Source organism: Gekko japonicus, unplaced genomic scaffold (genome assembly GCF_001447785.1).
Source record: "Gekko japonicus isolate JY-2015 unplaced genomic scaffold, Gekko_japonicus_V1.1 scaffold1195, whole genome shotgun sequence".
Classification (NCBI taxonomy): domain Eukaryota; kingdom Metazoa; phylum Chordata; class Lepidosauria; order Squamata; family Gekkonidae; genus Gekko; species Gekko japonicus.
This window is the reverse complement of record NW_015176007.1, coordinates 411144-435881: the sequence shown is the minus strand read 5'-3', so window position 1 is coordinate 435881 and position 24738 is coordinate 411144. Positions and strand designations below refer to the sequence as shown.

General features: G+C 46.6%; 1 protein-coding gene across 1 annotated transcript in view; it reads right to left on the bottom strand.

The window, feature by feature from the left end:
* The window catches only part of LOC107123277 (dual specificity testis-specific protein kinase 2-like), a 28836-nt gene extending 8497 nt beyond the window's left edge, over positions 1 to 20339 (bottom strand). Inside the window, exons 1-2 of the mRNA XM_015426499.1 lie at positions 20147 to 20339; positions 12317 to 12516 (exon numbers count right to left, since the gene is read on the bottom strand). Of these exons, the coding sequence (XP_015281985.1) occupies positions 12317 to 12502 (186 nt within the window). The 5' untranslated portion in view covers positions 12503 to 12516; positions 20147 to 20339. The remainder of the gene's footprint in view (positions 1 to 12316; positions 12517 to 20146) is intronic.
* Between the last annotated feature and the right edge of the window lie 4399 nt (positions 20340 to 24738).

The window sequence follows — 24738 nt, the reverse complement described above, 5'->3', positions numbered from 1 at the left end:
GGTGCATAACAAGTGCTTTTAGGTAACCAGGCAAGAAACATGGTTGTAAACTGAGTCTTTCACAAATGTCAAAGTAGTCTGGAAAATTTGTTAAGCCACTATTTTGACAGAACCGTAACTCTGTGGATTGTATTAGGCAGCACACGCGGTGTGCCGGGAAAGGATATTTCACCTCTGGAGGCTGCATTATTCTTCTAGAGAAGCTGTAGCAGCACCAAACACCAGGGAGAGAACTTTCTGTCATCCACACTACTCAGTGTGTCTTTGTCAGCCACCATGGCTGACAGGAAGACCTGGAACCACAGACCGAGCAGCTGCTTAAGTGAGGGGAAGACTTGCCTCCAAGGAACAACAGCATCAAGTACTACCGGGCCCTGTTTTCCATTTCTAGGGATGGCAGCAGCAGAGGGATGATGTCAAAGGTAAAGGTAAAGGTTCCCTTGCTCGAAAGCCAGTCGAATCCGACTCTAGGGTTGCGGTGCTCATCTCCGTTTCAAAGCCGAAGAGCCAGCGCTGTCCGAAGACGTTTCCGTGGTCATGTGGCCGGCATGACTAAACACCAAGGTGCACGGAACGCTGTTACCTTCCCACTGAAGTGGTACCTACTTATCTACTTGCAATTTCTTGCTTTCGAACTGCTAGGTTGGCAGGAGCTGGAACTAGAGACGGGAGCTCACTCTGTCATGCAGTACACTCGGGTCTCGAACTGCTGAACTACCGACCTTCCACAGCCTGCTGTTCAGCATCTTAACCACTTGAGCCACCGCAGCTCAAAAGAGAGGCCTAAAAGATACCATCCCCTTGGGGTCATTTCTTGGGACTGAAGTGAGGGCAGTATCCTGTTTTCTATTTATGTAAGGCTGAAAGGGAAAGCAGGAGGGTTTAGGGTGCTAATTGCTGCTACTTCTTGCTTCCCCTCCCCAATTTTGTCTCTGCAACGCTGACTGCAAGCACTCTAATCAGTGGGAAGGGCTGCTCACTGCACAACACTTTGCCCTGCACTGGAGCTAAATAAATATTACAACAGTAGAAGGATCTCTTGACCCCAACACCATTCAAAGGATACAGTCTCCTTGAAGTCTGGTTCTCAGCCTAGCAGTTCTACTTAAATTAAAAATTGACTGGTACAAGTTGGGTTGTCCTCCTGACGTTACTGTCAAGCTACTAGGAAGAATAGAGGCTAATTGTTTAATGTTTCTGTAACCACCAGCACTGCTGCCTCCTACGCCAAGATGTTTGCCTGAAATGATAAAAACCATTTAAACAAACCAAGGGCCACCCTAACAACGCAACTGCATCTCACAGGTAGGCAAGATACACCAATGGACCCAGAGCACATGAAAGGGGGGGGGATGTAATACAAGATCAGTGACGCATTAATGCAAATGAAGATCAGAGCTGCAGTCTCTCTTTACCTGAGTCAAAGGGGCTGCAAGAAAGTTCTGATCTTAGAAAATTTAACCTGCAACACTGGAGGTGAAGGACACTAATATAAAAGTGTGCTCTCCTGGAAGAAACTGACATTAAGGTCCTTTCTGCACTTGGATCTCATCCCTGGTTTTATCAGAGTTCAACTTGCAACACTACCTTGTATTTATCCCTGGTTATAACAGCATCCGTTTATCCCAGGACAAGTGTGGGGTGAAACCGAGGTGACCTCAATGTAATATGGAAACAAAAAATACCCCGAGATAATTACAAGGATGAACGTAAGTTCGGGGGCAGGATTGAACCAGGATTTAAGGTCTAGTGCAGAAAGGACCTAAGTGTGGTTTAATATCAGTGGCCCCACCCCAGCATATAAAAAGGCATTCTCCTAGGTAAGTAAGAATTGCCCAGAATCCAGGAACTTTTCTAACTGGAAGAGTTGATTATTTCCATATAACAGAATCAGCATGGGGTAGAGGCTAGAGTGTTAGAAGAGGGAGGCCCTGGTCTGATCTATCATGAAGGTCAGTCTCACCCTCTCTTGCTCACGTCACAGGATTGCTATAAGGATAAAAGGAGAGGAGAACTAGGTGTGCTGCCCTGCACTCCTTGGAAAAAGACTGGGATACAAATGGGACATAGACAGATCTCGAACTATTGGCATTCCACAAATTCTAACTTAGGTCTGGTCTAGATGACACAGTCATCATAGGGACATGTCTGTTTGTGCATGATGTATTTGTGACTTTATAAGAATTGCCACAGGCATTTTTAGGGCTGCCTATTCTGGCTCAGGAAACCCCTGAAGATTTGGTGGTGGTGCCTGGGGAGGGCAGAGTTTGGGGAGGAGAGGGAGTTCAGTGGGGACATGATGCCATACAACTGCCACTTCCTCCAGGGAAACTGGTCTCTGTAGTCTGGGGAACTGCAGTAATTCCAGAAGAACTCCAGGCCAGACCTTGAGGTTGGTAAGCCTAAGCATTAGGTGGGTTGAGTTGATAACTTGCACCTCAGAAATGCACTTTAACAACTATGAGGACTTCATGCGATCTTTTCTGCTTGTAGCAATAAGAACGTTTGCATTACACTCTCAGGAAAGGAAGAAGAGGAGGAGGAGATTGGATTTATACCCCACCCTTCACTACCTGAAGACGTCTCAGAGTGGCTTACAATCCCTTTCCCTTCCCCTCCCCACAACAGACACTTCTAACCACTACACCAAACTGGCTCTGCTGGTCATCGGATTCTCATTCTAAACCCTGGGGGGAAAATGGAGGCTATCTAGTCATCTGTGTATGATTCCCAACCTCAAGATGGTAGTTGGAGATCTCCCACTATTACAACCAGCCCCGTAGCTAGGGATTTTGGGGGGAGGGGGCCTTGGCTCACACAATTTTATCTTAGCTCAGGAAGGATGGCTTCAGAGCAAACTAATTTATGCAGTGGCCAAATCACCTGCTCCCAACTTTTATGCCAGTAGCTCACAAAGTAGAATTTTTGCTCACAGGACTCCACAGCTTAGAGGGAGCATTGCTTGTGACATTGGGGGGGGGGGTCCAATTTTTTTTAAATTTATGCAGTTGCCCTATCGCAGCTGTACAGTAGCATCCAGCAAGAACCTTCCATTTAAATCCTTGTGGTTCAGTTTTTACGGGTGCATTTTAGTGTTAATTCATTGAATGAAAGGGAAAACAAAGAAAGGAAAGCAAAGGGGAAAAATGATGTTGAAACTGACAAGACTATTTTTGAAACTGACAAAAACATCTGGGAAACCCCATTTTCCATACTGCCAAGCACTAGGGGATTCTCTGCTGTGTTACTGGCCACTGTGAAAAATGGGAGTCACATGATCTCATACTAATGGGGAACATGATGATTGTACAGAATGCAGAACTCAATGGCACTGGAACTGCAAGCTTTGATCATTGGCAATGTGTGTGTGTGCACACGCCTGTGCAAAATTGGCTGCAATTCCACCACTATTTGCACAGGTCTGCAATTTGTATGGGGGGGAGTCCTTTGGCAGAAGCTCTGTTTCGTCTCGTGCCACTAAACTGAAAAAAAAAGTATTTTCACTGATGACTTAGCGCAGCTGCACAGTAATGCCAATTTCCTGCCCTCCCTTGCAGACATGTATGGTTTTTTATTTATGATTCTCTAATTTGATCCTACACACTTTTGCAATCTTGGCAGTTTTTAAAAGCCTCTCCTGTGTCCTCCAAATGGATCAATTCCAAGCAATTCTTAAGTTTGGCGGGTTGCAGAAGGTTCATGTGGCTTAGCTGCCATTTTTAATGTTAAGCTTCTGGAGACTGCCAAAATGGTTCCCCTGCCTCAAACTTTGTTCACTAAAGCATTAAAGGGGAAAATGTTTTCAAAGCTTTAGGCTTCTCTTTATATCTCATGTCAATGTCATTCTGAGCTGACACCCCCCCTTTATTTTGTTTGCATGCAGCACAGAAAACCAATTATTTTTTTTGTACTGTGGATGCTGCCATTTGTCTCCTCTCTGATCCCCCTTTCAAGTCAATGCCAGCAGGGAACTAAACTTTGCACAACAGGGAACTAAACTTTTAAACTTTCCCCTATTGTTTTAAATTCAGCAGTCTAAGATTAGTCATTCCTACCCATCTAACTATCTCCAGCACTGTAGACAAAAGCCCAAATCTCGCACAATTTTTTTATTTCCCCCGTCATTTTAATTTCTTTTTATTCAGCAATACAAGAATAGCAATAGTCTCATATTGCTAGACTCATACCACTTCTCAAAAAAAAATTAAAACAAGGAGGGAAAAGTTTATCAATGGAACTCGTACGCCAATGAAGGGGGGAGGATGGCAGAAGGTGCAGAGAGGGCGCAACAACCTCAATGTGAGCAGGGAAGTCGGCTTTGAGGGGTGGCGAAAAGTGGGGGGGGGGGAGTCCAAGGGAATCTCTGCGCTTTTGAATTACCTTTGGCTCGGAATCGAAACAAGGACAATTTTGGCACAGAAAACTTGGGGAAACAGTGACCGGAAAGTGAACTGAGCACTGAAGAGAGGAAAATCAATGCAGAACAAAAAAGAAAACCCGATGGACGTGCACAGAGAAAACAAGGGGAAACACCTGTGTGTAATAGGCCTATGGTTCTCCTCTCAAAGTAACGGCTGTTACACTTTCCTTTATGAAGTCTGTAATGACTTCAAGAATATGGAATCTTTGATAGGGTAAGATGAGAAACGTAAGGCAATGGATTTAAAAAAAAATCCTTTACACCATGCAATGCAGATAATATCTGCAATGATCAACATGCATGGTAAGTATTTTTTGACAGACATTGTGTTACCTCATATAACATGGTACGGTTTATCAGGTGGACCATACCTTAGGCAACAGTGAGCAGGTGAGTGACTTTTTTTTTGGGGGGGGGGGAGATGCATGTGTAATTTTTGCAGAATGCAAAGATTCCAAAAGGGGTAAATTCTAACAGACATTCAAAATAAAAACTCTGGACAATGAATACACCACCCAGTATCTCCTCCACCACCACCCCACCCCCCGGATGATATCAGTGGACCTCCGGCCTTGCCCAAGCTGCTGTCATGCTGATGCCCCGGATGATTCAGTGATGATAGGCTTGGACCTGGGGAGCCCTGGGTGGACTCCTACTCCTGCCACAGTCTTAGCCAAGATATCATCCTCTCTCCTTCTCTCTCTCTCTCTCTCTCTCTCTCTCTCTCTCTCACACACACACACACACACACACACACACACACACACACACATACACACACGGAGTATGTCCCCTCCCCCATCCGCCAAAAGGCACTGCAGTGCAGCAGCTACCATGCTGAGAGTTCAACTCCCTGCTCAGCTACAAAGCTCACTATAACCTTCAGCTGCGGGAGGGTTATTGGCCCAGCTACCTTGCAGGGCTGTTACAAAGGGAACAGAGACTGTTTACACCAGCAGGAGAAAAGTGTAAGAAATAAATAAAACATTACAGACTGCTTCTTCTATCTTAGCGGAAAAGGGTAACATTTGCTTTTCCTGTTTGCTTTGATTTAAGAGCCACTGTTTGAAGGGTTTCTGGTTGATTAGTCATCCGCCTTTCGACTGAGTAATAGTCCTGTTTAGCAGCACTCCTGTATCAGATCCTGACCTTCATCTCTTCCTCATCACTCTTGCGTGCATCACCCTGGCTACCGCCCCCGTTCCTCCCCACTCCGGAGCAAGATCAATTGTGGCAGCATAGCAGCTCAGGCACCATAAAACACCCATTTATGCCACTTCCACTGGATGTAAATTTGCAAAGCAACCTTTCCAAGCGGCCATACAAGATGGATTGCCAGGAACTGGGTTCCGGCAAGGGATCGTGGGCTCTTTCCAACAAAGCAGATTTGGCTTAGGATGGCATCGCTGTCTTCTAGTGCCACTCATCCTTTCCCAGCCAAGCCCACACAGGACTGGCAGATGAGAATGTTAGATCCTGAAAATATACCCTTAGGCTTTCTTTCTCACTGTGGCTCTAGTCCCAGATAACTAAAGGAGTGACATGATAGAGGATTACAAAATTAAGCATGGGATAGAGAAGGTAGAGAAAGTACTTTTCTCCCTTTCTCACAATACAAGAACTCGTGGGCACTCGATAAAATTAATGAGCAGTAGGCTTAGAACAGATAAAAGGAAGTACTTCTTCACCCAAAGAGTAATTAACTCGTGGAATTCACAGCCACAAGAGGTGGTGGCTACAACCATAGACAGCTTCAAGAGGGGATTGGATAAACATATGGAACAAAGGTCTATAAGTGACTATTAGCCACAACATATAGCTGAAACACGCTGGAGCAGTGATGCTCTGTATTCTTGGTCCTTGGGGGGCAACAATGGGAGGGCTTCTGGAGTTCTGGCCCTGCTGGTGGACCTCCTGGTAGCACCTGGGTTTTGGTCACTGTGTGACACAGTGTTGGATTGGATGGGCCATTGGCCTGATCCAACACAGCTTCTTTTATGTTCTTATAATCCACTCGCTATACCTGTATGGACCATAAGAATTTTGTTGAAGACTCAGCTTTGGCCACTCCACCCTCCAGAGGTGAAGCAGGGACACAGTCTTTCCCATGGTGGCACCCTTGATGGGGACTCCCTCTACAGGTTTATTTGCCAGATGCTGATGTTATTAATGCTGCAACTTAAAATCTGGCTTCTCTTCAAGGTATTTAGCAGCATCTGATGAATTTTGCTGTGGGTGTCAAGGCTGATTCTTTCTTGGCAGTATACGCTGAGTATAGCTTTGTGAGGGTTTGGCCAAATGACTGTTTGGAGATGGATTGACTTGATCAAGGAAGCCGTAGCCCTCCGTTTGCAAGACCTAAGCAAGGCTGCTAACGATAGGATGTTTTGGAGGTCATTAATTCATAGGGTCACCATAAGTTGGATGCGACTTGACGACGTTTAACAAACATGCACACACACAAGTAAACCACTTTGGAGAAATAATAAACCCACGTCTGAATCAATTCAAAAGGTCTGTCTACCCCAGCATCCTGTTCCCACAGTGGCCACCCAAATACTGCAAGGAACAAGAAATTAGGGCAACAGCATCCTGCCGCTGTTGCTCTCCTGGAACTGATGTTCAGAGAGGTATAACCTCTGAACTTGGAGACTTCATGTAACCATAATGGCTAATGTGGAAACTATTGATGCATTGATTTTCTCTCTCTCCCTCTCTGGATGGTTGGTGTGGGAATAAGGTCTGGTTGTCCTCTGTTGGCATCATGGCCTTTGGTCTAATCCAGCAGAGCTCTTCTTAAGGAGGGATTTCACAGTTGATGCCAGCCCCCCCAACAGACTTCCACATCTCCTCTAGCAAATGTCAACTGAAGATGAAGAAGAGCATGGATTTATACCCTGCCCTTCACTTGGGGAGTCTCAGAGTGGCTTATGATCTCCTTTCCCTTCCCCTCCCCACAAATGACACCTTGTGAGTTCGGTGGGGCTGAGAGAGCTCTTTCAAGGACTGCTCTTGAGAGAACAGCTCTGAAAGAACTTATAACTGACCCAAGGTCACACCAGCAGCTGCATGTGGAAGAGTGGGGAATCAAACCCAGTTCTTCCAGATTACAGTCTGCGCTCCTAACCACTACACCAAACTGAGATGTTGGATCTTTTTAAACAACAAAGTTCTTCCTTCTTCCAGCACAACAGTTTCACACACACACACACACACACACACAAATCAGCAGAGAGCATAAGAAAGAAAAGGATGCCTGGCAAAAGGGCTCAGAGCATTGGACCCTGGTGCAAGCAGGCCTCTGCAGCATCAAAGCTTCAGGCAAGATTTTAGTCTGCTACTTGGCCTTGCTTTCAGATTGCGCTGTAAGCCCTTTTTTAAAAGGAAAGAAATGCATCCCTCTTTGAGGGAAGACTGCTTCTACAGCAAAAAACAACACAAAAACCTCTCCAAGGTTTGTTGGCAAGCCAGAAACAGAAGGGACTTGGTGGTGGTGAAAGGCCAAGCGCATCAGAGACAGCGGGTCATCAAGAACTTAGGAACGGTCACGCTCAGTTCCCTCTGCAAAATGTCAAACCCTAGCAAAGGGGGAGAACAAACCAGGAATCATCCAGTGTTGAGAAACAGCCAGTCTGGGGGAGGAAGAGCTCTGGAGAGGACAGCTTCCTGGATGCCAGCCTCAAGGGGGCAGCTCCACTCCAAAAATGTGACAATCCGCCGCTAACTCTCTTGGCTGATTCTGTTTATTGGCTAAAAGCTCATGAGGCGGCTCACGTCACATAAACAATAATGAACCATTTAAATAGGAATGAAAGAGCACTGCCACAAAAGAAGATCAACTTCATAGTTCACAGAGCAAACAACCATAGAAAAACGGAAGCAATAAAAATGATAAAACCAGGAAAATGATAAAAAGCAGAGTAAACCATTTAAAAATCAATAGCAGTAGCAGAAGCAAGCAGTGAAACAAGCATGGTAGATCACATGGACTAAGGCATCAGAAGTGGATTGAAGTCTGGGAAATAAAAACATTATCACACAACGCTTAAAATTTGACAGACTTGGCACTGGCCAAACAGCTGCAGCCAGGGAGTTCCATAATCTAGATGCCACAACAGAGAAGGCTTGGCAGACAGCCACCCACCTGGCCTAAAGGATGGCTGAAATTCTCATTTTGGATTAGCTGCTTATTTAGGCAACCTTTGAATGACAGACACTATGCAGCTTCATCCTACAGCCCAGACAACATGGCCACTGATCCAGCCCAGCTCAAGCTAGGTAGACCCCTATGCAGAGCCAACAGAACATCAGATCAGAGTGAAGACACATGTAATATCGTTGGAAGAACAAGACCAATCTGGATGGAAGTGCCATTAATCCAAAGATATGTATTCATCCACAGGATCAAGTTTGGGTTAGGGATACAATTATTCAAGCTTGCAGCAGAAGGCTGCCATACACAGTCCTTATTGGCTGGTGCCTGTGTCACCATGAAACCTTTCCTTCCCATTGTCCCTGGAGAAGTTTTAGCCTTTTAGGTTTTATTTTCAGTAAGGCAACAAAGAGATGGAATGACCAGATAATGGACAATCTGCTCTAAATATGGGGCAGGAGCAAAACTGGTGGCTGAAGTCAGGGCTAGATTAAAGGATCTAAGGGCCATGTTGGGCCCAGCACTGAGTGCTTCAAGCACAAAACCCTTTTCTGTTGGCAGCCAAAGTCTTAAAAAGCAGCCAGTCAGCTATTTGTTTAAAAAGTGAAGAAAGCAAACAGCAGGTCTGCTAATCGTTTCGCAAACTTTAAGGAAGCCAAGGATCTCCTGCAAGTCCTCGTGTTGTATGTTGATAGCCAACATGGTGTAAATCATTGGGAGACCTTCAGCCAGTCATTCTCTCCCAGCCCAGCCTACCCCACAGTGCTGTTGGGAGTTAAAAAGAGGATCATCCCATCCATGTACACAACTCTGATTTCCTTGAAGAAATGATGGGATATAAATGTGATAATCAATAAGCAATTGAACATCTTTGAGGTTCTAATCCAACCAGGGGTCATTTCCTGCAGGAGCGCACAGGAGCGGAGTTCCGGCAGTAAAGAGCCCAGGGGGCGGGCACATGCAACAAGCCCCACCCCCTGCTCCCAGCAGCCCTCAGTCAGAGCAAGAAGCAGCCAGGTAAATTGCAGAGCTCCCTCCCCCCCCCCGGCCCAAAACAGTCCAGTGGCACCTTTAAGACCAAGTTTTATTCAGGTACAAGCTCTCCCTCCTCTGCGAGGACAGATCTGCCCCCACCAGAAGCTAGCAATCCAAAACAGTCCAGTGGAGCCTGAGCGGTGGGTGTTGCCTTCTGACACACTTCTGGTGATGTCAGGGGGTGTGCCATATGTAAATAAGTTATGCTAATGAGTTATGCTAATGAGCTCCTGCACCTCTTTTTCTATGAAATGACCCCTGAATGCAACACATTCAGGTGTGACAAAGGCCTTGGGTATGATCCAAACCCTTTCCTGCAAATGGTACAGTAAACAAGGTTGAAGTTGAACAGCCTAGCCATCTGCACAATCCCAATGCTTTCAATGTGCTGAAGCATCCCTAATCTTGCATCAGATCAGGCTGCCCACTGATCTGGCAGCAGAGATAGTTTTAGAACAGCAGGACTGTCAGGGAAGAGCCTGCCTGCCTGCCTGTTTTTCAAGGCTGTTCTGACCCAGGTATGCTCCTGTTACAAAGAATGTTCCAGACAGCCTGACAGTGGACGAGTGGATGGAAGGATTCAGGGCCATGTCACATAGGGAGAAAGAAACTGCATGTACCTTGCCTGTATATGTGCGACCCTAGTGAGGAAAAGGGCCATATCAGGAACCAACAAATGTGGGCAAAAAAGCCAATGGTGAAAGAAAAAGAATATTTCTTGGATAATACTAGGTTTAAAATATTTTTATATTCCGGTCACAATAAAAGGAAATATTTTATAGTCCGATCCCTGAGCATTTAATGTTAGCTTCATCGGGGGATTATAATCTCTTGTACCTTCCTCATCCATCTAGCGCCTAGTTAAAGACTCTCCCCATTCCAGAAAAGAAACACAGTGCGGGTGTGTGTGTTGATGCCTCGTCTCATGCAATGTGGACCTCCTGACCGAAACAGGCCTTTTGCAGGGGAAGTTATGGTCAGAGTGGAGAACCCAGTCATGGACCAAGTAATAAAACTCTTGCAGTACAATCCTAAGAACACTTCCTGGGAGTAAGCCCCATTGAAAAGACCTGAGTCTCCTAAATGCAACCAGCCAAATTATTTTCCATCTGTCACAGGAATGTGAGCATCATGCTTTCCAGGGAGATGTAACAGAGCTCTTTGAACTCTCCCCAGCTGCAATTGAGTGGACTGAAAATGTGAATATTAGTATTTAGGGGGATTATCCAATTGGTCTGCATACCCATTGTATTGATTTAGTTATGTATTTTATATTATTATATGTTTCCTGTGTGTAACTCTGCCATATGATAAATAAATAAATAAGTCTCCTAAATAGCAAGCCACCTGCCACGTCCTTCAGCATCTCAAAGCAGGCACACATAGTGCAGCTGTGCAAATACATTTAAGTCTAATTGACTTGGTTAAAAGGCAGGCAATTAGACAGCTGGCCACCCCACTTTGCTTGCTCTGTTAGCATCCCATCCTTCCAAAGAACTCAGAGTGGCATTTTTAGCCTCACACCATACCTGTGAGGCAGATCAGCCTGACAGTCAGTGACTTGACCAAGGCCAATTAGCAGGCTTTAGAGCTGAATAAGACAGGATTTGAACCCAGGCCTCCAAGGCACTAGCCTCGTGGCCAAGAACCCATGGGCTGCTGAAAGATCCAGGATCCTGTGTGAGCTACCTCCAGGGTACTAGGCAAATTCAAACACTGGATATTTTTCTATAGTACAAAATTATAAGGAGACAGTACAGGTTTCTCTGACATGATACACTACCACTCATACCCGAAAAAATGTACAAAAGCCCAGAGTTTCCCTCTTCTTCCTCAAATAAAAGGGGGGGGGGTCATGCCTGTCCTTAAACACTACTTCTTTTTGTGCAAAGCTCTTTTTCTCTGAAACGATGCATGTCAAAAAATCCCATGCAGTGGCAGGGCCTGTAAAAAGATCACTGAGAACAAAAATACAGCAATCGTCACCACAGCAATTTGCTAACAAGTGGGGGCAAGAGAGAGGCAGAAATGAGTAGGTGGGAATGACAGATCAGGAGCCAGCTCACAATTGCCCAGGGAGGCATCCGGAAAGGAAAATCAGCAGGCAGGGAAGACACAATTTTATGGCCAATCTTCCTTTTTCTTTTGTTCAGTCAAGAACCCCAGCTTTCTTAAGTGAATGATTCTTCAGCCTTGGACCACTGTCTCAGTGACCATATTTTCTTACTTGATGACCTCCCAATGAGTCTTGGATAATTCTGAATTAAAGCACCATTCCTTCTACTTTCCGATGTGTGCTGAGTTTGCAGTAAAGAGGAGAATCATTGCTAGGGCTGTGTCATTGAAGGGTGTGCCTGCGTTACAAGCGGAAACCAGTGGCTGACCTGTCAAGGTGTCTCCCAGTTTAGAAACTCAAGCGAGTGTAGTTCTATATGGGGTGACGGATCTCTAACAAAGAACAGCCAACAACCTCACAAAACACAGATCTTAGAGCCCTGGAGGAATGTGGTGATTGTTCACCAATTTAAAATGTGTAGTCAAGATGTGCCAGGCAAGACACTACCCCCGTTCTTTGCTCATGATGTCACAATCTCCTCAACCACCTGAAAGTACAGAATGGACTGCCGGCAAAGAAAGTTATTCTGGAAAATCGCAGGGAATGGGTTTTACAAGCTGCAGTTTGCTTTCAGACAACATAATCGTCATACCTTGTACACCTTGGAAAAAAAGCCACTGCCTATCAATTCGACATCAAAGTTTTCCCAGAATTCCAGTCTCCTGACAGCTGTGCGCAGCCTCTGCCAGCGGTCATCGTGGCAGTAAGCGTCAGGGGTCTCCCCGCAGTACGGTGAGAGACTGGACAGCTCCAGGGAGGCCAGCCCCATCTCACACATTGTAGAGACGGGCACTGTGGAGAGAGAAAAGAGAAATGGGGTTTTAGCACCGGCTGCTGAGGGGAAAGTCCTGTGAGGCAGAACCACGTTGGTCCCCCTTTACAGGCAGAGAACTGAGAGACAGCTGCTTTCCCCAAGGCCAGACATTAAGCCTGCAGCAGAGGCAGCAAGACACTCAGGGAGCCCTTTTTCCATTCTGTCTCAAGCATGAAGCGCCCCCCCACCCCCGCACCATCTGCTGTGCATTGCAAAGCATTCTCGGGGGTCGCACTCAGTTCCCTACAGGATGCCCTAGATTAAAACATACCCAACTCTCTTCTCAGAACGTATGAAGCTGGCTTATACCACAGGTCTATCTAGACCAATCATCTACTTGGACCGGCACCATCTCTCTTATGGAGGCAGAGGAAAGTCTTTCCCAGTGCCTGCTGGCTGAGCTCCTTAATCCCAGATGCCAAGGAAAGAGCCTGAGACGTCCTGCATGCGAAGCAGGTGCTCCGCTACTAAGCCACAGCTCCTGCCACTGTTCCCTCTAAGCTGAGTTAGTGTGAGCTAGCTCACAGTTTTTTAGACTCCGGCTCACACCTTTTTGTCTTAGCTCAGGAAGGATGGCTCCAGAGCAAACTAATTTATGCAGTAGCCAAATTGCTCGCTCACAACGTTAATGCCAGTAGCTCACAAAGTAGAATATTTGCTCACAAGACTCCACGGCTTAGAGGGAACATTGGCTCCTGCACCTCTGGATGTCTACTGAAAAGGAAGATTACGCTTGGTGGACAAGCTACTCTTCAGGGAACTCCTCTTCTGCCATTAGAGATCCTCTCTTTTAGGAATGCCTCAGAAGTGTCCGAGAAACCCCAAGGGATCCCAGGACCGTTTGGAACGCACTGCCTCACTGCCCACACTGCCTTGGTGCTCTCTGTTCCGTGGGGAACCTACGAGTCTTTCCCACGTTTGGTCTCCTGCTTGCCTGACGTAATCCCTCAATGGGCCTTTTGTATATTGGAGAATTCCTCCACCCCACCCCCCTACCCGGCACCAGAGACAACCCATTAAGATCAGTGCAAGGCGTAGGAACTCTTCTTTCTAAGAAGTGAGGCTCTTTGTGTTCTGCTAAGCACCGCCACCCAGACTAGGACGGGGAAGCGTCTGGAAAAGGGCAAGCTTTATTCCAGGGCCCTGGGAGGAAAATCTACTCGCTGGCTTCACTTTTTGAAACATTTACTGCCTATAAAATAGTCTTTGTACGTCAACCCTAAAGGGTTCAGGGGGGCCCCTCCAGAGTCTCCCAGGCCATACAGCCCTACACAGCAAGAATTTACTACCTCATCCAGAGAGCCAAAGAGAAGAAAGGGAAAAGATCCCGACAGCGGGCCAAACACCAGTTTTATACAGACAGGCCATTAGCGTATTTTCCATTTCTGCCTCACAGACTGAGTTAATATCTGGGATGCTGTTTTTTCAAGACACACAAAAGCTGACTGCTGCAGTGGAACCAGGCAGTTTGTGTTCCTTCTACCAGTCTCCCACACCAGTATGCAATTTACTGGGGAGTCAGTGTGGGGTAGTGGTTAGAGGTGCCAAATGAGAACTGAAGAGACGGGTTCGAAACCCCATTCAGCCATGAAGCTCGCTCGGTGACCTTAGGTCAGGCCACCTCTTTCAGCCTAGATTAGCTCATGAATTAAGGGTGTGACTGAGTTCCAATTGATTTATGGTGGCCCCATGAAGTTCCACCTGATGGGGTTTTCAAGGCAAGAGATGAGCAGAGGTGGGGTGCCATGGCCTTCCTCAGCACAGCAGCCTCCATCTTCCTTGGTGGTCATCTCCCATCCAAGTACTGACCTTGCGTAACTTCCAAGCTTTGGTGAGAATAGGCTAGTTTGGGCTATTGGGGCTGCTGCAGCCTAGCTTATAGGGCGAGACAAAATGGAGTCAGGAGAAATCAGATGCACTACCCTGAGTCCCTTGGGAAAACAGTGAGATTTAAAAAACATGAAGTTAATTTTAAAAACATGTACCCCACATTTTCGACCCTTTCAAGCTCACAAGACAGCGCACGGCCATAGAAAAAGAGAAAAATACAACATACCCAAAAAAATCTAAACCTAAAACCACAACAGTAAGAAATCGCAAAACATGAGTAAAAAGGAACGTTTCTGCCTGGTGCCTGAAACTTGCCAGGGGAGGCACAGGGTGAATCTCTCCTGAGAGGTTGTTCCAGACATGAGGCTTCTCTGCAGAAAAGGCCCTCTCCCTTGCAGGAGAAAAAGGGCCTGCCTGGCAGGAACCAGACAGATGGCCACTGCAGAACCCAGCAGCTTGAGAACATATACATCTATTTTGAAGTAAAGCTCATCTCTGGACAACAGGGGGAGACACTGTAAGAGATGCAAGAAAAGATAAGTGAGCACTGCAGTCAAAGCTCAGAACGGGTCGGTTACTTGCAGAAGTGAGAAGAGGACCAGGCCAGATTTCTATTGGCCAAATGGTGAGGCCTGAGCACTTGCTCAGGGCTTTCTTGCTCCTCCCATTCACCGCATAATTCCTTTAACTCTTTCTATAATCGACATACAATTAACTTGTGGAACTCACTGCCACAAGATGGGGTGACAGGCACTAGCTTCAGTTGGCTTTAAAGAGGAATGAGACAAATTCAGGGAGGAGCCGTGATGGACCAAATGGGACCTCAAAGGCAGTGAAACTCTGAATGCCAGCTGGCTGGTACAGGGAGGGAGCAACAGCAGGGGGCAGTTGTTGCCTACTTGTCTTGCTTAGAGGCTTCCCAAAGACACAGAGATGGTGAGGGTGGAAACAGGATGCTGAACTATATGGACCCTTCAGACGATCACAGTAATTCTTTTGTTCTTAAAATAAGCGCATGCATGCACATTCGATCAATTAGTGCAGCTTACAGACTTTAGATTGTCTGGATGCAACATCTGCACAAGCACTCCCCCGCCTTTCTCCTCAACTGCAGATCACATCCAAGAGAGAAGGGTCATGCCTAGGACACTGGAGAGCTCTGAGGGTGGGAGGCACCCTGAAAAACATCCACAGCAGCAGTTCCACGCCTGTTCCATGAGCACAGAGCTGGCAGGCTGAAATGTGAGCCCACATCACTTTGCAAAGCAGCTGACAGGAGATTCCTTACGCTCCAGTCTCCCTCCACCCATAAGAAAGTGCATAGAATTACCTGGGGGGGGGGGAGGGAGAAGAAAAGCAACTACAAGAACAACAATTGTTTCCACTGGTTTTTGGAAACTGTAACACTGTAGCTGGTTGCTAGGAAACGCCATGTTCACACCAGGGCTGACTGCTGCTCTTGAAGCATAAATGAAGAAAGGTGCTCCAAGACCATCTAGTCCAGCCTGGAATGTCAGGCAAGGCTGCAAAGCCCAGGTCACCTAATGCAATCCAGAAACCAGAGTAGACAGAACAAATGTTGCAAAGATATTCTGAAACAAGAGAGCAGTTCCAGTGCACAGATAGGAACAGAAAAATAACATCCAGAGGTGCCACCAAAACCTGGCTTATTTTTAGGAGGCTGAAGTTGGTTCCTTATTCGCACTTCCTTATTCATTCCTTATTCATTACTTATTCGTGCAGTCATTCAGAAGCACTAAGGAGAGTTCCAGGGGACACATTCTGTGTGCTTAAAGATTTTTTTTTTGGGGGGGGGGGTGTGCAGCCTGGCCCCAGTGTCTGCTTGTGTGATTGTCCTAGGGGCACGCACTTTGGAGCAGCTGGCACCAGAACCGTGCTTTGGACAAGCACACAGAATGTGTCCCCTGGAAGGGGAGAGTCCTGTGAATGTGGGGGGTATATGATATGTGGCGGTCCAGACCTTATTTTGGGGTTCAGAGCTTTCCAACTCTCCTTAGTGCTTCTGAATGACTGCACGAATAAGTAACGAATAAGGAATGAATAAGGAAGTGCGAATAAGGAACCAACTTCAGCCTCCTCTAATTTTTTGCCTTTTTAAAGTTTACCCAGCATCCTTGCAGCTGTCTTTCAGGGGTATCTGCAGCTCCTTTTATATACGGAAGGGTTCCTCCTTTTGCTTGGGTTCTGCTCTGAAGAGCAGAAGCCAGCTGAAGAAGCAGAACCTGCCCAAGAAACAGAAACCAAGAGAGAAATGGGAGGCCTTGCCTGTCTCTTGTGAAAAGGGAGAAAGGAACAGCAAACAGCCACATCAAAGAGGTGCCTGCAGAGCAGATATCTGGCTGCAGCTGACTCACAGAAGTGAGCTGAGTCACATGTCTTGGGGGAAAGTGAAACATACGTAAAGGCACACGTACCCACACGGAGCTAAAGCTGGGCTTAGGCAGCCATACCAGGCAAAAACCTCTTGGGTGTCCCAGGATCCCTGAAGGCTGCAACAGGTTCTGCTATACTGATCAGGCCAGACTTTGGACTGCCTGCCAATCACATAGGCTGACCGTGCATCCCTGGCGCAGAGGCCTCCAAGACCTGGCCACCCATCCTCAGCGGCTCATGCTTCATCCACTGGCCATGGGGTTGCCTGTGCATGCCTCAACCACAAACACAAACAAATCCCAAGTACCTCCTTGGCCCAAGGAAAATGTGCTGGATGGACATACACATAACCCCCATCCTCCCAGCTTTGCAGACACCAGCCAAGCTCCCCTTTGCTCACCGCGTCTGAGCTCAACATGCCCTTGGCAAGCTGCAGCACTGTGCAACGAGCACAAAAAGACGGAATCCTGCACCAGCCTGGAAGCTTCCCGGCCAAACCCAGGCCCCACCCCTGTGATCCTGGCCCCAAGTTAAACTAGGTTAGGGCATTTTTAGCATTTGCACCCATAAATGTAGGTGAGCCGCAAAACCCAAAGAGCATTATGCTCAATGGACAACAACTTATTTTATGCATTTATTTTATTTATTTATTAAATTTACACCCCGCCCTACCCCGCAAGCTGGTGATCCCTGGCCTGAACAGTATCCGGCTATTCTCGACGAGAGCCGGCCCTTTTTTGGCCCTGGCCCAGGCCTGGTGGAACTCTCTGCCAAGTGAGATCCATGCCCTGTGGGATCTAATGCAGTTCCATAGGGCATGTAAGACAGAGATGTTCCGCCAGGCCTATGGCTGAGGACAGCAATTTGTTTCCATCAAGGCTGGCCTCCCTCCCTCCCTCCCCCGTATCCCTTCCCCACTCCCCTGTTGGTTATTCTCTATTTACCATTCTGTGTGATATTTATTCTCCCCTGGATGAGGGGCACCATGTCGGGGTTCCCTTTTTATATACCAATTTACCAGTTGCCTGTAGTACTGTAAGAGTTGTTTTCATAATTTTCAAATTATGAATATTATTTATATGACTACTATTGTCAGCCACTCTGAGCCCTGTTGTACAGAGGAGGGCAGGCTAGAAATCTAAGATGTAAATAAATAAATAAAAACTGCTAAGGCCATGTTTCTGGAGGACAGACAGGAGAAATGCAGGGAGAGCAAGGCGAACAATGCTCAGCAGGACCAGTCATGGTCCCAGATGCTGGGGGCAAGCTTTCCGATCATTCCAACACAACACTTCCTTAAGACAGGCCCCGGTCACACGGGCCGGATATCGCGGGGGGGGAGGCGTGGCTGTTTGCCCGGAGTGAACTACCGCGTGGCCGCCAGATCAAACGTCCCGCCGACGTCCCGTGGTTCGGGAGGAGATGCCAATCATACATCAATTCTGCAGCGCGGCAAAGAAGCGGTGCGGTGGGGGTTGTGTTGTTGTTTTTTAACCGAAGTGTGCGCATGTGCCGTTGGGTGCTTGTGCGCATCCCGTGGAGACTTGGGGGGAAAACCTTTTTGCAACAGGACATGGGCGGGCGCCGGATGCCCCGAGCTGCCACCGGAAATGTGATCAGACGCCCGCCCTTGCCCCGTGGTTTCCGGAAACTAGTACCTCAGAGGTACTAGTTTTTTACCCCGCATCTTCGGCAGGAAGCCTCAGGTTAGCCACGGGAGCTCTACGCTTCCCAGATGTTGTGGTTTGATCGCGCCTGGAAAATCCGACTATCTTCTGTCTCTGTAGCTTGGCTAATGCTTCGTGTGACCGCAGCCATAGATGCTCAGATGGGAGGGGGCATAGTTACCCAGCTATGTTTTCCTCTCTGCCCGTGTGAACAGACTTCCTTCTGCACAGTTCCAGAAGTCCCTTCCCCTGGGAACCCCCCATGTTCCAGACTCTCACAGTTACGAACATCTGATCTGGGCTGAAAGAGAATGGCAGGGCTCATCATGACCTTGGAGGCTGCATTGAGGGCAATCTGCACAGCTCTGTTGGGTCCATGATGAAGACAGTCCTCTTCCATTCAATACAAATCTATCTATCCCTCTTGCTACAAGGAGCACATTGTGGGGTACCAGGTTCCCCCTTCCTCATTTCTGTCCTCACACCAATCCTGTCAGGTAGGTTAGGCTGAAAGACAGTGACTTCCAAAGGTTACCTTGATTTCAGTCTTCTTTTTTTACCAGATGGCTTTGTTTTCACCTCCTATATATATAATCAAGTGCTGGAGATGCCTGAGGACTCAACATTTTAATCTGTGTATTCTTTGGCTCAAGGCAGATGGACAACTCAGCAGTGGAGCACCTGCTGCTTTGCAGAGAACACCCCTGATTCAACCTCCAGCATTTCCTTTTAAAAGTATCTTTGGAAAAGACCCCAAACTTGAGACTCTGGAGAGGCGCAGACAAAAACACCAACCTGTTGACACAACCCAAGACAGGATTTCCCTATCACCACCAACAGCCATTCTTAATTTCTAAAATGAGAGGTGCACGTTCCACCTTTTGTGGACATCACACCTCCTGTCATAAAGGATACATCCCCTGAACACAGGACCTGGGCAGCTAAAGTCACTGTAAATACCACTCTGCACATTGCCAGAGACATTTTACTATGACATTCCACAGCTGAGTCTTGGAGCTGAAAACAGATCAGGGGCAAAGCCCACGTTTCATTTGTACTAGATGTTTGTGTATGTGTGTGTCTGTCTATGGGGGAGAGGAATCCTTTAAAAAGTCTAGTTCTAAAAAAGGAAAACACAATGAGCACCCATCTCAATGGCTATTTGCCAGAAATACTGCTACAAGGCTGGAGCATTAGCTACTATCACCCATCACCTTGTATTAAGTAATGGGTGCAGAGAAGGCTGTTTGTTTACTTTCATTTGGGAGAAAGCCAGGACTTTTTCCTGCTCCAAATATCCCAAGGAGAAGCCTCTGGGCAAATAATATGAAAACACATAGCAGTCCATCACTGGGACTGGGAGGACAGCCAGAGGCCAGCGGAAAACCTGTAAGTGCAAGAAGAGGCAATTTTCGCAGACGCTGGTTGTCATTGGCACACCACCTGCTCCTATTCCCCACTTAAAGGCACAGGTGTGCTCTTCCACCTTTTGCATCTGACCACTTTGCTCATCGCCACATCCTCTCCGAGCGTCTTCATAAACGCTCAGAGGCATTCCACTTGGGTTACTTCTTCACCTGTTGCGGCAGGGCAGAGACCTGACGCTGAAAACGGGTCCCGGGACTTGGCGGTGGTGTAGCTTATACCCCGCTACTCCCCCTTCTCCCAGCCCCCTCGGAGAGCCCCGTGCACAGAGGCCCCGGCCGCCCTCACTCACCTGCGGGAGTCCCGGAGGAGGATGGAGCGACTCTCGCCCGCCGTCTTCTCTTCCTCCCGCCGAACTCTTTCTGGCTAAGCCGAGCCGTGCGTAAAGGCGCAAGAGGAGCCGCTGCCGGCACCGGAGGGTTCGCCGAGGCGCGCCGCGCTGCGCTCTACGCTACGGGCGGTTGTCTGCAGCCAGCGAGTCCCCTTTGGGCATGCCAGGGCTGGAGGGCTAGCCGGAGAAGCAGGCGACGAAGCTTGCCCGGCCGAAGCTCAGCGCCCCCCTGCGGGGAGACGGGGCAGTGATGCCAGCTGGCGCCTCCCCAGGGCTGGAAAGCCCGCCGAAGCGTGACGTGAGAGGCCGGTTCAGCGACCCTTGGTAGATTTCCTCTGCGGCCACTGGCCGTGGGAATGCCACAGAGACACTCCATAGTCAGAAGCAGTTTAATACAGTTATTATAGGTTTTGTTTAAAAATATTGATACAACGCTCCATCAGTGCAACATCCCTGGCTCACAACAACAACCGTTTAAAAGTCACAACAGAAGCAGCGATGTGGGGGAGGGGCCTTTTGAAAGGAGTACAAGAAAAGCCTTTAAGCAAGATAAAAGACAAGCGGACAAACCAAAATCCTCCAAACAAGCCATTGAAAACTCCGAATCATCACCAAACTGATAAAAATCAAAAAGCCTGGACTAAACATCTGTTAAAAACCCTCACTTGGAGCAGAGATTAAAATATCTGTACCCAGGGGAGATTAACCAAATCCTAGAGAGAATAAGAGTGTGCCTTAGCCTTGCACCTAAAAGCAAACAAATCTGGCTCCAGATGAACCTTTCTGAAGAGGAAATTCCAAAACTCTGGAGCCACAACCAAGAAGGCCTGCTTCCAGTGATCCAACTTCCTCTGCTTCCCACATGCTTTCTTGTCTTATTCTAGTCCCTGGCAAATCACTGTTTCTGTTGGTTAGGGAAAGGGGGGATGTTTTGTCCGTTATCAGAGTTCATCTCCCTCCCTGGGAGCTCTAGAAATTGTCTCCAAGTGGGGAGTGGATACATCAGCACTGGTGTCAGCGTGCATGCAAGAATACTAAGGCAGCAGCAGTGTTCACTCTGCCTTTTTACATACCACAGTTGCCCATTCCAAACTGCTGATAACATTCACAGGACAATTCTATTTTGCCTGTTTACCTGAAATCCAAATCATAAATTCTCTGCTTGCTTTTAAATTGGGGAAAGGAAAGTATGCAGTGTCAGTGTAAATAACTGCATATGCCAAAGGTGGAGTAGAACATTCTGAGGTGGGGCAGTGGGGTGTTCCTTGACATGAGAAATGGGGCAGCCCCAAATCACATGTGCCTTTTTAGCTACCGCAGCACACTGCTGACTCATCTTCAGTGTATGGTCTAGTAAGACTCCTAGATCCTTTTAGCATGTCCTACTGCCAAGACAAGCCTCCCTCATCCTATAATTATGCATTTGATTTTTCCTGCCTAGATGCAGAACTTTACATTTATTTCTGTTGAACATTTTGTCTGTTTTTGCCCAGTTTTCCAGCCTGTCAAGATCATCCTGTATCAATTCTATCTTCTACTGTATTTTGCTCCTCCCAATTTAGTATTATCTGCAGATTTGAGCATCCCCTCTATTTCATCGTCCAAGTCATTTATAAAGATGTTGAACAACATAGGGCCAAGGACAGATCCCTGAGGCACTCAACTTGTCACTCTTCTCCAAGAGGATGAGGAACCATTAACAAGCACCCTTTGGGTGTGATCTGTCAAACAGTTACAAATCTATCTAACAGGAACAGCAAGTTCCTTTGGTGACCTCAGATGCAATCCATCTGGCCCTGAAGACTTAATTTCATTTAAAGAAACTAGGTGTTTATGTACCACCACTATGCCTATCCTATCCTACACTGCAACCTAGACTATCCTAGGTTACCTTATCTAAAAAGGATATTGCAGAGCTGGTAAAAGTACAGAACAGAGCAACCAAAGATGATTAGGGGATAGAAGCACCTTTCCTTTGAGAAAAGGCTGAAGAGACTGGGACTTTTCAGTTTAGATTTATTTTTTTTATTTTGAATATTTTTATTTAAAACTTTTCAAAACCATAAAATACAATACGTAACATTAACAAGCGTCCAATTCAGAGGACAATACACTATATCCAATATTCATTCAACACATGTAACAAACAGTGGTTAAACAATGAATACCTATTAACCTTCCCCTTCTTATAGGAGCCAGTTGTAATAACTTCAGCCATATCAGTTGTAAATCATTATCTTATATTTCGCTTCGACTAAACTTTCCCAGTCGAAGTTGTCTAGGACAATCTTCCCTAAAATAGGATACCAAATATTTAAAGGGTTATAGAACTCACACTCAGTTTTTATTTCCGTGTCGTATATTGAAATGTTTTCTAACATAAACATATCCCAAATTTTATTAATCCATTGAGCTAAAGTCGGTGCGTTTTTGCTTTTCCAGTTTTTAGCTATAGTTATTTTTGCTGCTACTATCAACAGGTTGACTAATTTATTTGTGTCTTCAGGTGGGCGAACTTGAGGCCAGAGATGGAGAAGCATCAACTCCGGTGATAAAGGTAAGTCTGTATTTAGTAATTTGTTGATACTGTTACATACTTGCGACCAAAACTTCTGTATTACTTTGCAGGACCACCAATTATGATAGAAGTCCGCCTTCTGACCGCATTTCTTCCAGCAGTATGGTGATGTCGATGAGTAGATGTGAGTTAGTTTTGCTGGAGTTAAGTGCCACCTAGTAAGGATTTTCAAATTCGATTCTTGTAATCCGAGAGAACTTGACATGGTTCTCTGGGTTCGCCAAATTTCCTCCCACTGATCCTCCGATAATGGGTTCCTCAGATCCGCATTCCAAGCTCTTTGGTAATTATGTTGCTTGTGGGTTTGAGTGGACACGACAATTTTGTATAGTTTTGCTAGAAGTCCTTTTTTTGGAGGTGGTGATTCCAGAAGCTTTTCTAAGCCCGTGAGTTGCCCTTTACTCTTCGCATAGAACTCTGTTGAGAAAATCAAATTCTGCACCTGTAGATATTCAAACCAGTTGAGCGACGTTCGATGCTTTGCCTCTAGCTCACATTTCAGTCTCATTACCCCGTTATAGACCACATCATGTATTTTGTTTATTTTATTAGCTCTCCAAGTTTCAAAGGTGAGTGGTTGCTCCGCAGGTTTAAACCAGGATTGTCTCGTGAAGGTACTAAGTACGGAGTTTTTAGAGATTAATTTAGGTTTGACCTCATACCACGTTCTGAGGGCTGCTTTTGAAAAAATGTTCTTCAATTTGCTCTCGATTACTTTGTAGTTCTTGTGCCACATTAGTTCCTGTAAGGACTCTCCTGAGAAGCTGGATTCTTCGATGCTTCTCCAATCTAGGGTGTCAGTATCGTGGTAATGGCGCACAGTGGATGCCAAAATTGCTGCCTTTCTATAACTTTCTAGGTCTGGAGTCGCCAGACCTCCATCCCGTCTTGGCGTTATCATGGTGCGATAGGTTATCCTTGCTGGTTTCTTGCTCCATACAAAGGAGTTGAGATCTTTTTGCCACGTTTTCACCATTTGTGCCGGAATGCCTATTGGCATTGTTCTAAACAGATAGAGGTACTTCGGGAGTATGAAGGATCTCACTATTGCTATTCTGTCGAGCCATGTCAGGGGTTTCGCATTCCATGCGTTCAGTTTAGATGACTGATGGAGCAATTATGATAGAGGTTTATAAAATCATGCATGGGATAAAATAGTGGATACAAAGAACCATTGCTTCCTCTCCCAAAATACTTGAACTTGGGAGCACCCAAAGAAGTTGATGGGCCATAGATTCAAAATGGACAAAGTACTTTTTTTTACTCTGCAAAAGATTAAAATGTGGAATTCACTGCCAAAGAAGAAGAAGAGAGGAGATTGGATTTATACCCCGCCCTTCACTTGGAGTCTCAGAGCAGCTTACGAACTCCTTTCCCTCCCCACAACAGACACCCTGTGAGGTAGGTGGGGCTGAGAGAGCTCTTTCAAGAACTGCCCTTTCAAGGACAGCTCTTGTCAGAACTATGGCTTGCCTGAGGTCATCCAGCAGCTGCAAGTGGAGGAGTGGGGAATCAAACCCGGTTCTCCCAGGTTAGAGTACGCACAGACCACAGGCATTGGCACAGATGGCTTTTAAAGGGGATAAAACAAATTCATGGAGCTTACATCTACCAGTGGCTACTAGCTACTGTGACTAAAGGGAACTTCCACATTCAGAGGACGTAAACCTCTGAATACCAGTGCTAAGAGGCAACATTGGGGTAAATGCCTTGGGCTGTATGCCCCGTTCTTGGCCCTCCAGAATAACTAATTGGCCACTATGTGAGACAGGGTGCTGGACTAGAGGGACCATGGGTCTGATCCAGCAAGGCTCATGTTCTTAAGCAGTTCTTCTTAATGACGGGGACAATTTCTCATGCTAAAAATTGTAGACAATCACGTTAATCCAGAAGAACAAATAAAAAAACACTAGTAGCATAACACTGTGACAGCTGGTTATCTGAAAAAGTGAGCTTTGACCCACAAAGATTTTGC